Here is a 15754-nt window from a genome sequence, read left to right as displayed (position 1 = left end):
TACACGCACACACATAGAATAAATATGTATGTAATGAATTATTTGTTAATAAACTCCATTACTTGAACATTTCCTAAATTTCTTTGGGTCCTCCTACATTTTTTCATTGAGGAGCACATGTACTCCTTGGGGTGGGGGGGGGGGGGGAGTTAGTGTAGAGCCCTGATTAGTACAGATAACATTAGCGCAGTACCTACATTTGGCTACATATGGACCGTTAGTGGAACTCCCGCGAGAGTGTAACGGTTAATGTGATTGGATGTTAATTATTTGACTAGGCTACCTGTATTTGACATTGTGTTATTTCACTAAACACTAGATGGTTTAATTTTATTTTTGGCAGTGAAACGAGGCTACTCAGGCGAGAAAAAAAACTCACCCAAATGTATAGCCCCGTTGGAAAATACAGATGGACAGTTTGAAAATGTGAATCACATTGCGCTACCCCAGTTTGGGAATACCTGTTCTCGAAGATTCTGTGCTTGCAACTTTGTGGCAACAGTTTGGGGAAGGCCCTTTCCCGTTTCAGCATGACAATGCCCCCATGCACAAAGAGGTCCATACAGAAATGGTTTGTTGAGATCAGTATGGAATAACTTGACAAGCTTGCACAGAGTCCCTGACCTCAACCCCATTGAACACCTTTGGGATAAATTGGAGCTTCGACTGCAAGCCAGTCCTAATCGCCCAACATCACTGACCAACCTCACTAATGCTCATGGCTGCAAGGAAGCAAGTCCCTGCAATGTTCCAACATCTAGGGGAAAGCCTTAGCAGAAAAGCAGAAGCTGTTTTGGCAGCAAAGGGGGGGGACCAACTTCATATTAACGTAAAAATGTTCTTGAGCAAATTAATTTATTGATGTCTTTTCATTTTGATTAGTGATGAAAATGCAATTAATTTAAGGTCATTGATGTAAAAACCTAAATTTACCAATTTTAAGGTTGTGTCATTTGATTTGTGGTGGCAAGAAAAACTGTAAATCCCAGTTTTCAAAAGCATCAATGTCTGGAGGAGTGAAAGACCAGAAACAAACAAGGGTGATAGAGTAAATAGTGTGTAAATTTCAGGATAATGTAATTCAGTGATATTCTACGTCGGGGGAGGGGGAACTGCAGTGAGGTCACCCACTAAAAAAATGTACTTAGTAGGGAATCAACTAAATGTATTGAACATTTATTACATTTGCCCAAGTTTATAAGACACCATGAACAGAATGTATCAGTGATTTGGAAATCACCATCACCCACTAATTAGTCAATTTTGCAGAGTCAAAGTGTTTGAGCAAGTAATGTATGGATATTTATCTTAAATTTGCAATTATATAGCCAATGAAAATATATAGAACTTCGGATTTCACCCTCATCTCAAACTCGAATGGTTTAGACTGTTTGGAAGTTATTTTCCTCCTGCTTTGACCCGTGCAGTGAGGTAGAAAAAGCTATTGCTGTGCCCGTTATGAAATTATCAACTTAACCCAGTATTTCAAAAAATGACCATATACACTGATTGTTTAAGGCAAATCTACGAAAACTATTGCTGATGGTGAACCAGAACAATTGAAATAAAATCTAATGTAGCCTAGCAGTTGGCAGCGCATTTGATTACAATAACCAAGCAAATGACAGTTGCAATTCCAATAATAATAATATTGCTTAAGCCATTAAACATTTGAATGCTGAAGGTGACATGCGGCCTACCACTCGTTTCATCAGCGTACGAAGCCGCGCACCGTTTGACTAGGCTACTGATATTGCCTGGGTTGTTCAGCATGCAAAATGACTTGATCAATGATTCACAGTTACATGCCTAGTTCGACACTTAAGGAGAGGACGCACCAACTGTCACAAAACAAGGTAATTTGGGAAGGTAGAAAGTAAAAACCTGAGGGGGAAAAAAGTGAATCGGCGATTCATAAATTTAGAAACTATTTTCTGAGTGATGCGTGCTACATCCACCTTACAAATTTGAACCTGGAACTGATGCCAATCAGTGAATCGTTACATCCCTATTACCTGGTAGAATTAAATCTTAATTACTTACATCAATCAGTGGGTATATTGTTCAGCAAACTACCATCACGTGCACTACAAAAACCACAGCTAAACAGCCTCTTACTGGTGAGCACTGGAATTAAAAAGGGTAACTACACCCAAAAATCTACATTTCTCACGTTCTTCCCAGACCTCAAGTCTGATGTGGCTTAAGCATTGTTGCAGTCTTAGAAAAACAACAATTTAGATGTTTTTTTTTAAACGTAGATTGAGAGCGAAAACCAGAACGGGGTAAACGGAAACCTGAGCAAGCAGAATTTAAGGAAAAACTAAAACAGTCAAGCTAAAAAATAAAACCGATTAGGGCCCTGCAAGAGTCCACACTGCCATTTTTCTGCTCCGACGGATCTTTTAGAATTAGCTAAGGCAGGGCTTGACAACCTTTTAGCCACTTGTCCTTAGGACAAGTAGGGTTGATTTTTCACTTGTCCAAAAGCTCAAGTCACTTGTCCAACAATTAAAAATGGACTAACAACTTTGACATTGTAGGATTTCCAGACACCACTTTAGAAAATAAAATGCATTAGGCCTACTATCTTTTTTACCATAGAGTATCAGACAAAAATGTAGGCTAAAGTCTACCTATTGGCTTCTTTGCATATACAAGCATGTCTTTAAATACAACACTGCCCTTTAAGGCTCTCCTGGAGAATAGTTGGCCACCCTTGATAGCCTATTGAATATTGCAACATCGAAATCAAATACATTTTATGTCTTCATAAAATAGTTAAAAAACAGACCCTAGGACCGTTCTGGGACGACAGATCCAAAATTCAGACAACCACTGCACATAATTATATATATTTTTTAATTACCATTGAGGCTGATGTAACAGACTGTTTAGCTTAAAAATGTTGCTAAAAATATATTTTTTCATATTATAAGCTCAATGCGCATATGGCTGTAGGCTATGCAGGACTGTTCCAAAACGCAATAAGCGGAAAACACCTTTTTCAAAAGCGCACTGCACGCACGATTGGTTACATGTGAATGATTAAAATTAAGAAAGAGGGGACTGAATAATGAAAAAAAGATTGGAAAACTAATATAGCATGAGAAAAACAGCATATTAAGCCTAAATGTTTATATCATAATTCCCCTCAACATATCTATGGTCTTAGAAACACGGTGGTCCCGTGTGGCTCAGTTGGTAGAGCATGGTGTTTGCAACGCCAGGGTTGTGGGTTCGATTCCCACAGGGGACCAGTACGGGGGGGGAAAAATGTATGAAATGTATGCATTCACTACTGTAAGTCGCTCTGGATAAGAGCATCTGCTAAATGACTAATATGTAAGGTAATACATTCTTCATAAAATGACAAATTGTCCAAGTTTTAAACAATTAAGTTGATGGTTAAATAGTTTCAAAGTGGTGCCCGCCTCCGCTCAGATTCAAAGTGGGTGATGTGCGGTGCGCAACAGCCACCGACAGTCCTTCACTCACCGGTCTTGTGACCATCTGAACAACCCGTGCCTCGAGTATGTCGACAGAATCAAGCCTTTAGACGTTAATGTTATTCAGCCTTCGTTATTGGTTGTCAAACATGATTGGCATTTATAGCCTATATTTGGTCTCAATTTTAAATTTTGGCTACATTGTCTTGTGCCTCCCCCAAACCTATTGGTTTGGACACAAGGCTGTAGCCAATATGCATATCATCTACAATTTGACATGTAGGCTTTATTTATGTATATGAAAAATGTATTTGAATATTGGCCTCTGATACAATTCTTATCAGAGTAATAGGTTGACGTGATTTTTTTACACTTCATTTGGACAACCTAATTCTATATTCTTGTTTCTTTCACTTGTTCCAGACAAGAGGACAAGCATTAATGTCGAGCACTGTAAGTGTGTTGGTCAACAGCACGATTTCAAAAGAACGTCCATGGCAGCAGCAGAGCAAATGCACCTTGAATAAAGAAAACTCTGCACTTCAACATCCTTATACACCCCCTGGACACAGCCCCCCAAGCACATGAATAACAGCCAACATGTGGCTGCCAAAAAAAAGTATGGCGGTAAAATGTGGTAGGCCTATGCAAAGCTCTAGAGGTGGGTAGATCCATGTTGGAATTGTCAGTGGAATATTCCAGGCCATAGCCAATTCAGATACAGAACAATTTAAAACATGCCAATCTTCAGAACGCAAAACAGGAAAAACTCAATATGCTGATAAACCATATACCTTGACACGCTGAAGGTGTGCTGCTACATTTGAGCAATATGGAGAAAGTCAAAGACAAAAAAAGACAAAACAAAGAACCCTGGCAAATCAGGGCAGACAAATCTTTACTCAAACCATATAAAATTGTACAGACAATGTGTATGCCATCTAGGCTACATGTTAAACTACAATCAATTAGAGTACAAGCACAATATGCAATCCTCTAGTTGAATACTGTTCATAAAAACTGCTCAGGCAAACACATTACAGGAAACTACAGGCCTCAGACTAATTTCCTCTTTTAGAGAGGCCAACAGCATGCTGCTCAAAAACAAAAACAGGAGAAATATGGGCATAATATCAGTAGATACCCAAGCTTAAGAGACCCAATCCAACATGTAACTACAAAAAGGAACTCAATTAAGGAAAGACGAGACATGTCACTAACGAATAGATGGACCCTGCATTTTTTTTAAGGTGGAATTAATAAAAGAACAAGGTTTCAATCTCGATGGACCCAAGAGAGAATGCACAAGCCTTCCCTTTCTGTTCATTATAACAAAGCCATACAATTGCAACAGGCAGTGTGGGGTAGGTGGGGCTTGTTTATCAGGTTCTTCTGGCTTTGAAAAAGTTGAGTTCTTTTAATCTCCCTGCTTGGTCCTACAGTAACAACCTTTCCAAAAATTCTAAAAACAGCTAAATTCAAAATGGCACTTTACAGCATGTGACACCACTCACTAGGCCTCAAAGTCTGTACCGCCCTGCAGTGCACACTAATGCAAAATTAATCAAATGTAACAAGTATTCTTTAAAGGCCTGTGTAACTCCCAGTCTCTGCCAGAGGGACCAGCTGATCACCACTGCTTTCATTCATGCAAATTCAAAATCCTCCTCATTACCTGGCAACAGTCAAGGGCTGGGCATATCCGTGACTGGAGTTACCTAACAGGTCTACATGGTATGTAGCTAACTCACAAAACGCAGCTCTAGAGTCCAGGTTACCAGTAAGCCACCATGCCAAGGTCCACACTTATCCAGCATGGCTACCACAGCATTCTGCAGCAATATGTCATCCTATCTGGTTTGCGCTTAGTGTGACTTTCATTTGTTTTTCAACAGTTTTCCAACAACTCCAGGCTGTGTAATGGCTATTTGACCAAGGAGAGTGATGGACTGCTGCCTCAGATGACCTGGACTCCAGTCACCCGACCACAACCCATTTGAGATGGTTTGGGATGAGTTGGACCGCAGAGTGAAGGAAAAGCAGCCAACAAGTGCTCAGTATATGTGGGAACTCCTTCAAGACCATTGGAAAAGCATTCCTCATGAAGCTGGTTGAGAGAATGCAATGAGTGTGCAAAGCTGTCATCAAGGCAAAGGTTAGCTACTTTCAAGAATCTCAAATATATGATTTGTTGAACACTTTTTTGGTTACATGATTCTGTGTATTATTTCATAGTTTTGATGTCTTCACTATCATCTCTACAATGTAAAAAATAAAAGACCCTGGAATGAGTAGGTGAGTCCAAACTTTTGACTGGTACTGTATAGATATTTGATTAAACATTGAAGTTGGCTTTTTGTGCTATAGCCCACAGAAATGCATTGAATAAAGCATTTGTACATAGCATAACAGACAGTCAAATAAACCATAAGTAGTGTGTGTGTCCTATATCTGAGATAAGAAAACTCAGGCTGCATACCTCCTATGCACGCTGTGCCATTTTTAAAGCACAGTACAGGTTAACTTTAGACCCCGACCCCCCAAAGCTGGTTGGAGTCTCCCCTTTGGAAATTGGTGACAGTTTGTAGCGCCAACTGTTCGGTCTGGACAGTCGGTTTTGTGAGAAGACATTGTCAAAATTAGGACGACTGCGACAGAGCTCAGGCAACTGCCGTAAATCTTGTGGATGTTGTAGAGCGAAACTAACATTGTTATGCTCGTGAGAGTAATCTTTCGATGGTGGTTTGTTTGTAGCTCAAATAGTTGTGGATGTTGTAAAGCAGTGGTCGCCAACATTTCAGGAGTCAAGATCACCGAGTCAAAATTAGAGGTCGACCGATTAATCGGAATGGCCGATTAATTAGGGTCGATTTCAAGTTTTCATAACAATCTGTAATCGGCATTTTTGGACACCGATCATATTGCACTCCACGAGGAGACTGCGTGGCAGGCTGACTACCTGTTATGCGAGTGCAGCAAGGAGCCAAGGTAAGGTGCTAGCTAGCATTAAACGTATCTTATTAAAAAAAAAACTTTTAAAAAAACCAACCAACCTTAACATAATCACTAGTTAACTACACATGGTTGATGATATTACTAGTTTATCTAGCTTGTCCTGCGTTGCATATAATCGATCCCGTGCCTGTTAATTTATCATTGAATCATAGCCTACTTTGCCAAACGGGTGATTTAACAAATTCATTCGCGAAAAAAAGCAGTTGTTGCACCAATGTGTACCTAACCATAAACATCAACGCCTTTCTTAAAATCAATACACAAGTATATATTTTTAAACCTGCATATTTAGTTAATATTGCCTGCTAATATGAATTTCTTTTAACTAGGGAAATTGTGTCACTTCTCTTGCGTTCATTACACACAGAGTCAGGGAAAATGCAACAGTTTGGGCCGCCTGGCTCGTTGCGAACTAATTTGCCAGAATTTTACGTAATTATGACATAACATTGCACAACCTTCAATGTAACAGGAATATTTAGACTTATGGATGCCACCCGTTAGATAAAATACGGAACGGTTCCGTATTTCACTGAAAGAATAAACATTTTGTTTTCGAAATGATAGTTTCCAGATTTTACCATATTAATGACCTAAGGTGCGTATTTCTGTGTGTTATGTTATAATTAAGTCTATGATTTGATATTTGATAGTGCAGTCTGACTGAGCGGTGGTAGGCGGCAGCAGGCTTGTAAGCATTCATTCAAAGAGCACTTTCGTGCATTTGCCAGCAGCTCTTCGCTGTGCTTCAAGCATTGAGCTGTTTATGACTTCAAGCCTGTCAACTCCCGAGATTAGGCTGGTGTAACTGATGTGAAATGGCTAGCTAGTTAGCAGGGTGCACGCTAATAGTGTTTCAAATGGGTGACGTCACTCGCTCTGAGACATTGAAGTAGTTGTTCCCCTTGCTCTGCAAGAGCCGTGGCTTTTGTGGAGCGATGGGTAACGATGCTTCGAGGGTGGCTGTTGTCAATGTGTTCCTGGTTCAGGGCGAGGGACGGAAGCTATACTGTTACACTGGCAATACTAAAGTGCCTATAAGAACATCCAATAGTCAAAGGTATATGAAATACAAAATGGTATAGAGAGAAATAGTACTTTAATAACTACAACCTAAAACTTCTTACCTGGGAATATTGAAGATTCATGCTAGAAGGAACCACCAGCTTTCATATGTTCTCATGTTCTGAGCAAGGAACTTAAACGTTAGCTTTTTTACATGGCACATATTGCACTTTTACTTTCTCCTCCAACACTGTGTTTTTGCATTATTTAAACCAAATTGAACATGTTTCATTATTTATTTGAGGCTAAATTGATTTTATTGATGCATTATATTAAGTTAAAATAAAAGTGTTAATTCAGTATTGTTGTAATTGTCATTATTACAAATAAATATTGTAAAAAACGGCATCGACTTTTTTTTGGTCCTCCAATAAATCGGAATCGGCGTTGAAAAATCATAATCGGTCGACCTCTAGTCAAAATGCTAGCCGAGATCTACCACTCAATGTTTTATACATGACTTTAAAAATTGAAGTCGATGCACCTTTGGTAAAAAGAGTTATGCAGCAGTGAGGTTTGTGCAGTAGGTCAGTAGTTCCCAACCAGGGGTACTAGGACCCTTGGGAGTAGTTGGCCAATCCACAGGGGGTATTTGAGAAGACTCATGAGACCATAGGCCTACTGGTAAAATGCACATGGGGTACTTCAGGTAAAGCAAAATTCAGTTGGTGGTACAGTAACCGAAAAAGGTTTGGGAACCACTACAGTAGGCTACAGGCACAATACATTATCACTGCATATTGGCTATGCATGAATTGCCCTGCCAATGTTGTTCTTCTCAGACCTTGTTGAAATTATATTTCTACATGAGGTATATTATCACACCGGTAAAAGATTTGTTGTATTACTTGTGAAGCACAGCTGAGTGAACATAAGCCTCACTTTTGTTTTATATATATTTTATTTTACAAGAAACGGTAAGTCTATAGCATACACACATTGGGAGCTATTCAATACTCAAAATGAAATCCCCATGTGATGCATGTGGAGCGGTAATCTACTCTAGTTTTTTTTTTGTAAGGGGACAGGCGGTTATTTGAGACTTTAGGTTTTACAGCATACCAACACACAGATGGCATTTGGATACTTTTCCAGTGGACTTTATCTGTTGGTCTTTTTTTTTTACTAAAGTGAAAGTGGTTTGCACAAACCCACTAGGCAGTAATAGAATGGAATTATTTTCATGTCAATAACTTGGCTCACCAGCACATAAAACCCGAGGTCAATTAAGTGGTGCCAGTTTTCCAGAATGTTTGCAGAACCCTCAGGCGAGTTCCATAACAGGAATGGCCCCAAGCACAGAAGTAGACAGGTGCACCAGCCACATGCTGATGTACCTGAAAACAAACAACCAGCTATGACTGTAGAGGAAGCATGAAGCACCCTCTTATACAACCCTCTTTCTTATTTATCCAGGCAGTCCACAGGGTACTCCACCACAAAGCAAACCTAACCTGCCAACAAAGGCTTTGATTAAATTGCATAACCAAGGAAGTAAGCTGTGAAACTAGCCTGCGTACTTTTTGCGCTAGTATCTAAGGGCGGTAGCATGTCCTATTCAGAAATTCTCTTTACCTTATTGCTTAATCACCAAAGCTGTCTTGCTCATTTAGGGCAGTGTTCCCTTATTCATTACAAGGTTAATACCCAGGGAAGGAACCTGGAGAGGATAGCAGATACAATTGTGTGGCAAAATGTCTACTGCAAATGTTTCAGTAGTGCATAAATAGTTAGATGCCCCTACATCACTATGGCATGGTGAGAGTTCATGTGGGAGAAAATTGATCCAGAAGGATCATGGCAGGGCCAGTAGTCCTATCTTTCTTCAATTAAGTCATTGAAGCAGCAGAGCCTAATGACCAGCCTGACCATCACCACTGACAGCCCAGCTTAATCAGAGCATTAACTATTCAGCATTAAATGGCATTAACAGTGCCATTATCCAAAAACAAATAGGTACATAACTTCAACGCAATTGTTTCTTTGTTCAGAAGCTTTGACGACTTTTATTGAATTCACACATTAGTAATAGTATCCTTATGTCATTTTCCAAGTCAAATGCAAACAAGTGGTGTATTTTGTCACAACACCCTAAATTCACAATGACAACTAAACAAAAGACATAACACGTTTCACTGCTAGTTGATAATAAATATGTTGAAAGGATAAGTACTATGGTTCCCAACTCAGTTCTACTTTTAAAAAGTGCACATCCATTTTACAGCCAGCCTCGATTCTAAATTCAGTGTCTGAACCAAGTCATTACCAACGTCTCACTCTTCAATGGCCTTGTAAATGACAAAACCTAAAATAAAATACTTTAAGGCGTTTGACGTTATAGGTGACACTTTAGCGTTGAAGTCACCTTGAGGAGACAAAACCACTAGGCCCAGATAGTTGTTTTCGCAAGCGCTGAGCCGCCATTTTCTAACAGGGAAGGAAGACATGTTGGAACAAACAAAAGAGGAGCGGCCATTTCCAACCACGAATTTTTGATTGCATGATCATTTCTTAAAAGCTGACACTGAACAACCCTACATGGTTCATGGCGGATGTTGCGTTGAAATAATCTTAAAGTTAAAAAGTAAATGTGCAACGTATCCATAAGCAAAGACCAAGGAAAATAATGAAGCCAAGGAGATTAAAGTACTGCCAGCTAGTTTGCTAACGTTAGCTGTAAGAGCTAGCTTGTAGCGCCAGCTGGCATATGGTAAAGTAAACTAGAAATGTGTTTGCAGGCAAGATGTAACTTTGTACAAATGTTAGACAAATATGTCTCGTCTTATTTTCAAATACATCTCAAATATTAAACTGTTCAAAATACATTTACGTGTATATTACCTTATGTGTGGGATTCCAACTCCTCCTTGTAAGATTTTGTACAGTTTGCTTTCATATAACAACTGTGGGTGTCTGGCTTTCTGAGATTCCAATTTTACAGCTACCTCCTGCAATACAAAATGATCAGTTATGTAGCTTAGTACAATATATCCAAGTTACTTTCCAGTAGCCTAATTGGCTAACTAAATAAAGATGTATTAATGCAATCCTAATTTACTATGCTAAAATAACGTTATTTATACGGTTTACTGTAACCAATATCTACTATCTTAGATGACAGTTGGCTAGCTAGGCTAACGTAGCTATCATTCTGCATCGTTGAACATTTAAACGAGGCAAGTTGACGTTAGCTAAACAATCTACTGGGGTGTATTCATGCGGCCAATTCTGTTGCAAAACGTTTAGCAACAGAATCCGTTTATTCCATACGGAAAGCTTTCGCAACGAAAAATAGATTTTCTAATGGATAAATACACGTTAATTTACTCCCCGTTTCGGTTGGTTCTTAAACGGTAAACTTTTCCCGTACGAATATACCCCGGTTAAATCTCGGTGAGTCAGCTTGGCTGTTGATTGACAGAGCTAAACGGTTAGCTAGTTAACATTAACAGTTACCCACTTGGTGAAATTGATAGTTTTTTTTTACCTCTCCATTTGTGATGTTGATCGCGAGGTATATGTCACCAAATGACCCAGATCCAATTTTTCTGACAAGCTTGTATTTCCCACCGACAATAAATTCGGCTTTAGAGCCGCTGCTGCTTGCCATATCCTCAATCACGAGCAACTCCTGATTAGTTTAAAATAGGATTTTCTGGGACTGCGCCGTCGGTTTCCCTTCTCGGCCAGCTCGTATCAGAACATACACAGAAGTCCTGGCTGCTCGTGGGCGATGTACTTGAAACAATGTAACGTTAGCCAGCTAGCTAGAACAGTGTTTCTTTTCAGGCGTTATTCGCTAGCTAGCTAGTAAAAAATCTTGGAAAAAATAAAACCAACACATCACGAAAAAGGGAACACGATTCTTCTGAAAACACTCCTAATGTGCCTAGTATGTCCGTCGCCCAGTGCCTCGGGGTAGCTACCGAACGTTAGCCCACTAGAGCTATCGGACACCAGTGGAACTGCGAAATTCCGTTCGATCTGTTTGAACCACCTCCGCAAGAGGGGCAATATTCTTCTTGTTTGTCAAATTTCCGAAGATAGCTACAATTTGGATGTGATTCTCCTTTCTTCGTAGAATATTTTAGGACAATCAAGGGTCGCTGCTTTCCTTCAAAGCGCAACCCAATCACTCCGCCATCTTCTTGTCACTACTTTTGATTCCACCGTCCGTCTCGAGGTGATTAGCTAGCTAGCTTCTGGGAGCGAGTGCAGTGGCAGAGACGAGCTTTGACGTAAACGGTTAGTTCTTCTTCTTCTTCTTCTTCTTCTTCTTCTTCTTCTTTGGGATTGGATTGGCGGATCGCATCCAACTTTTAGGTGCATACACCGCCACCTACTGTACTGGACTGTGAGGCCAGTCACTGCTCACCTTACCTATGTACATTACATTCAGGTAAAAACAAAACGGGGAAAAAAGAAAAGTACCCTGCCAACTATTAGCCCTCAGTAAAAAAAAAAACACCACCCCATTATTTATCCCTTTCTAATGTTACTCCAGGCCAACGGTCTGGGAGGACAGAACACTACCACTCAACACGCCCTGCAACTCTTCTGCAGTAAAACCTCGCAGTCCAAAGTACTTCTCTGCAGCTACCACCACAAACTCTATTTTCTGTAACTTAAGTCCCATGTCTGCTGTACAGTTGACAACCATGCTAAGAAACCAGTGGAGGCTGCTGAGGGGAGGACGGCTCATAATAATGGCCGGAACGGAGCAAATTAAATGGCATCAAACACATGGTGTATTTGATACCATTCCGCTCCAGCCATTAGGACAAGCCCATTCTCCCCAATTAAGGTGCCACCAACCTCCTGTGTAAGAAACCAACCTTACTGAAGCATATATTATTCCCATCCCTTTCTATTGGTCTCTGCCTTCTCAATGGGCAAGTTAGTTTTGCATGGCCGGTGCCCCAAGTGGCCGTAGTTTACACATTTTAGACCATTCCATTGGTCCTCGGGCCATGCAATCGGGCATGCAAAACAAACTGGCACAGTGAATTTGCACTTGTGAAATCGAGGTTTGCCCATCAAGTGGACATGAGTAAAATAAAAAACATTTTCCATATTATAACTATCGTTGCATGAAATCGGGCAAATATTAAAGTTCAATGTATGTATTGTAACTAGTGTGCAAGATAGCAAGTAGTTTCCACTGATGTTTTCAGATTAAAAGCAGCACTCTCTATCGAGAGTATATCATCATATCTGTGTTGCAATTCTGATGACAGTTGTTTTGACATAGGCTACTGTATTAACGACGTAGTTGTAATAAGTGTCACTGGTGTTACAGCGGTACATTGGTGCCATCTACTACCTCACTGAGTCGCAGCCTATAAATATGTTTTGTGAAAGAAAATAAATGCAAATTTGACACAAAAAATCCTCTCTCTTAACTCTTTGATGAAATACCAACATTCATTGAACAAGCCTGACCCCAAAGTCATCTGATAATTGAGTAGAGAAAAAAATATTGTGAACTCAGAGAAAGCCTGCTGCATGTGACCTGTTGTAAAGATGCCTTAGAAATGAATAACCTACAGTACATACTAGGCCTTCTCGGATTCGTCTGTTCATTCTAGAATATACACTTCTATCTTATTCCATTGAAAATGTACAAAGTCTTCTGAGACTTGGTTTTCTTTCTAATGGAGTTGTTTGTGGATGCACATTTTAATTTAGGGACTACAAATTACATTGACAAAGGATAACTGACATGCTGCATTGTTACTGTCTCAAAGCACAATTGACCTCTTTAGGAAGCAAGTCCAAATTTTTCCAGGCATTCAAGTAACTCATTATCTACTACTGAACTGTCGTTCACTTTGGTAGTTTGTAGTGAAACTGGGGTTTGCATATACAGACACAATAGAAAAATACTTATTATTTAGAAATAAGTATACCCTATTCTGACAATGTGAAATGAAAAAGGGAAGATATATATTGCATGTTAGTTTTGTTGCAGAGATTAAATAAGCATTGAGCAAATGAAAACAGAACACATACACAAGTACACAAACTGCAGTACCTATTTTTTTTTTTTATCTTGCGGCCCACTATTGATATCTGTATGTTAGTCATGATGACAAAGTTGAGTGAGGAAGCAACCGAATAGATTGGAAAACATCAACATTGGCCTCTGCTGGCCAACTCACTGCTCTGCAGCAAAAACTCAGTGGAAATTATAAACAAACCAGTTGGGAGGAGAGACGGAGATGTGGGAGGAGTGGTATTTGACCGACAGGTCAAGCCCCAAAAGCCCCATATAAAAAGGAAGACTAGATGGCAAGGGAAACACGAATCTGCAGACAAGCTCCAAGCCATATCTTCACAGAGACCATGAAGCTGGCGTTACTGCTCTGCGCTACCATGCTTCTCTCTCTCTCTGGTGAGTGCCATTATCATAACCAACTAGCAACAGCACTTACAAGCTGTTGTAACATGCATATTTTTTACATGGAATATTTAACTTATTCTGTACTTAGATCAATGAGGTTTTGGGGATTATCAGGCAACTCTTCAAATGTTAATAGTGTTGTGCTAGTTTAATTGGTTACAAGCTCTTGGGCGATTGTGGGGGAACCTCAGCCACGAGCTGCCCAGTGACACAATCCTGGAGGATGAGCAAAATGCCTTCTATGCTCGTGTCGAGGTAAGCAACACTGAACCATGCATGAGAGAACCAGCTGTGCCGGAAGACTGTGTGATCACAGTCTCCATAGCCGATGTGAGTAAGACCTATAAAAAGGTTAACGTTCACAAGACCGCAGGGCCAGACGGATTACCAGGATGCATACTCAGAGCATGCACTGACCAGCTGGTATGCGTCTTTGCTGAAATGTTCAACTTTTCCCTGACCCAGTCTGTAATACAGTACTTACATGTTTCAAGCAGATCACCATACTTCTGTGCCCAAGAACGCCATGGTAACCTGTATAAATGACTATCACCCTGTAGCACTCACATCTGTTGCCATGAAATGCTTTGAGAGGCTGGTCATGGCTTACATCAACCACCATCATCCCAGACACCCTGGACCCACTCCAATTCACATAGCGCCCCAACAGGTCCACGGATGAAGGAATCTCTATTGCACTCCACATGGCCCTCTCCAACCTGGACAAGAGACGCACCTACGTGAGAATGCTGTTCACTGACTCCAGCTCAGCGTTCAACACCATAGTGCCCTCCAAGCTCATCTCTAAGCTAAGGACCCTGGGACTGTGTTAGGCTGGATCACAGACGACAATGAGACAGCCTCCAGGGAGGAGGTCAGAGACCTGCAAGGGGGTACCAGGACAACAACCTCTCCCTCAACATCAGCAAGACAAAGGAGTTGATCATTGACAACAGGAAACGGAGGGCCGAGCACACCCCCATTCACATCGACGGGGCTGTAGCGGAGCAGGTCGAGAGCTTCAAGTTCCTCGGTGTCCACATCACTAAGGATCTATCATGGTCCACACACACCAACACAGTCGTGAGGAGTGTGTTGGTGTGTGTGGACAACGCCTCTTCCTGCTCAGGAGGCTGGAAAGATTTGGCATGGGCCCTCAGATCCTCAAAGTTCTACAGCTGCACAATTGAGAGCATCTTGACTGGCTGCATCACTGCTTGGTATGGCAACTGCTTGGCATCCGACCGCAAAGCGCTACAGAGGGTAGTGCGTATGGCCTAGTACATTACTGGGGCCGAGCTGCCTGCCATCAAGGACCTCTATACCAGGCGCTGTCAGCCACCCAAGTCATAGACTGTTCTCTCTGCTACCGCACAGCAAGCGGGACCGATGTACCAAGTCTGGAACCAACAGGATCCTGAACAGCTTTTACCTCTAAGCCATAAGACTGCTAAATAGTTATTTAAATACTTAACCTAATACCTTCCCAAACTATCTGTATTGATCATGTTTTTTGACCCATCACATTCACTGCTGCTACTATTTATTATCTATCCTGTTGCCTAGTCACTTTATTCCTAGTTATATGTACATACACTATATATACAAAGTATATGGACACCCCTTCAAATTAGAGGATTCGGCTATTTCAGCCACACCCGTTGCTGACAGGTGTATAAAATTGAGCACACAGCTATGCAATCCTCACAGACAAACATTCCCAGTAGAATGGCCTTACTGATGAGCTCAGTGACTTTCAAGGTGGCACCGTTATAGGATGCCACCTTTCCAACAAGTCAGTTCATAACATTTCTGCCCTTCT

General features: G+C 40.8%; 1 protein-coding gene across 13 annotated transcripts in view; it reads right to left on the bottom strand.

Annotated features, from left to right (window-relative positions):
* LOC106604944 (casein kinase I) overlaps positions 1–11734 on the bottom strand; it is a 35401-nt gene extending 23667 nt beyond the window's left edge. For all 13 annotated transcript variants that reach the window (XR_006769874.2, XR_006769877.2, XR_006769876.2 and 10 more), the window contains exons 1-2: positions 11017–11734; positions 10371–10477 (exon numbers count right to left, since the gene is read on the bottom strand). Coding sequence is in view for 7 of the 13 variants with exons in the window: in XM_045718258.2 (XP_045574214.1) it covers positions 10371–10477; positions 11017–11139 (230 nt within the window). In the remaining 6 variants the exon portion in view is untranslated. The remainder of the gene's footprint in view (positions 1–10370; positions 10478–11016) is intronic.
* Between the last annotated feature and the right edge of the window lie 4020 nt (positions 11735–15754).

This window comes from Salmo salar, chromosome 05, assembly GCF_965601325.2.
Source record: "Salmo salar chromosome 05, fSalSal1, whole genome shotgun sequence".
Classification (NCBI taxonomy): Eukaryota; Metazoa; Chordata; class Actinopteri; order Salmoniformes; family Salmonidae; genus Salmo; species Salmo salar.
Note: the sequence above shows the minus strand (reverse complement) of the source record. Positions and strands in the feature narration are given on the sequence as shown.